Source organism: Rutidosis leptorrhynchoides, chromosome 3 (assembly GCF_046630445.1).
Source record: "Rutidosis leptorrhynchoides isolate AG116_Rl617_1_P2 chromosome 3, CSIRO_AGI_Rlap_v1, whole genome shotgun sequence".
Classification (NCBI taxonomy): domain Eukaryota; kingdom Viridiplantae; phylum Streptophyta; class Magnoliopsida; order Asterales; family Asteraceae; genus Rutidosis; species Rutidosis leptorrhynchoides.
The window spans coordinates 211,198,842-211,200,156 of NC_092335.1; the positions used below are offsets into that span (position 1 = coordinate 211,198,842).

Consider the following 1,315-nt stretch of genomic DNA (forward strand, 5'->3'; position numbering starts at 1 on the left):
CTTGTTGATGGCAATAGAGACAGAAGCCAGGACCACCACAGAATATTGTCCGCTTTGGGAACAGCGAGCCACCAGCGACTCAATTGCCCTCACGGGTTTAAAACGCGTCCTGTGAGGAAGAGGTATCAAGCCACATATAAGGGCCTTTGTTGCCTCTCCAACCGATGTGGGAAAGGGGTGATGGTCACCCCAACAATCCCCCCCCCCAACATCGGTGTGGTAACCCCGGCTCTGATACTAGTTGATGGCAACGGAGACAGAAGCCAGGACCACCACAGAATATTGTCCGCTTTGGGAACAGCGAGCCACCAGCGACTCAACTGCCCTCACGGGTTTAAAACGCGTCCTGTGATGAAGATGTATCAAGCCACATATAAGGGCCTTTGTTGCCTCTCCAACCGATGTGGGAAAGGGGTGATGGTCACCCCAACACTGCTTCCTTCAACAATTATGTCAATGTTGTAGCTGTAACAACATACATTATATTATTTATATTTATTCAAAGCAGTAAAACATTAGTTGGGTGTACTATACGACAACAAACCTGAAATACTAATGACATCATCAGTTGAGTGGGCATGAGCAGTTAAAATGCTTGGAGCAATAATCGGCGAATCAATTTCCAAAACAGATATATTGTACGGAATTTGTTTAACGGATTTAGTGTAATACGAATCAAGTTTGGAACCGGAGACAGCTGAACAGAAACTGACATTGCCGCCTTTCATATCGGTCGTTATATTGACAAATCCCGCAATTCCTGGTGCATTTCCGGTTGTGTTATATAAAGTAGGGGAAAGTGTAGTTCCATTAGATATGTTGTGAAGTGTCTGGTTGTCATAGTAATTTAACAGAATGTGAAGACTTAACACGTCTTTGACGATGGATAACGGATGTTTTGAGGCAAGTGATGAAACGACACCGTTGGATAGTACTAAAACGGTGATTGTTTGGTGGCTGTTAATCTCATTGTCTAGTTTTGTTTGTGTGAGGTAATTATTGAACTCCGTGTATTTGGGGAATTCGGATAAGATAGCGGTGATGTTGTGATGGCTGGTGACGGTGACAACGGAGGTGATGAGGAGGAGTATGCGTAATGCGCTCATGTTGGCTAATGTGTTTGGTTATCAGTTATGTATGAGGAATGGATGATAAAGTTTTAAAAAGTAATACCAGTAATGGTTGTTTAATTCCTTTTGGTTCTTGACATATGCAAACCTCGATGACTAATACTTAACTTGTTCAGAATAAATGAGCTACATTTATTTTTCCACAACCTTCTTTCAATTGTCATCACAATTACTATTTTCATTGT

General features: G+C 42.2%; 1 protein-coding gene across 1 annotated transcript; it reads right to left on the minus strand.

The window, feature by feature from the left end:
• Window positions 1-362: 362 nt before the first annotated feature.
• LOC139900798 (fasciclin-like arabinogalactan protein 8) lies at window positions 363-1,106 on the minus strand. The gene is made up of 2 exons (XM_071883551.1): window positions 545-1,106; window positions 363-439 (listed from the first exon to the last, which is right to left on the minus strand). Exons 1-2 carry the CDS (start codon window positions 1,104-1,106, stop codon window positions 363-365), a joined length of 639 nt encoding a protein of 212 aa, XP_071739652.1.
• Between the last annotated feature and the right edge of the window lie 209 nt (window positions 1,107-1,315).

What these genes read in the sequence shown, in the direction of transcription:
- LOC139900798 (XM_071883551.1), bottom strand. Translation starts at nt 1,106, where the DNA reads ATGAGCGCATTACGCATACTCCTCCTCATCACCTCCGTTGTCACCGTC. An exon ending in TGATGTCATTAGTATTTCAG is followed by an intron (nt 440 to 544) that starts GTTTGTTGTCGT and finishes TAATTGTTGAAG; the next exon opens with GAAGCAGTGTTGGGGTGACC.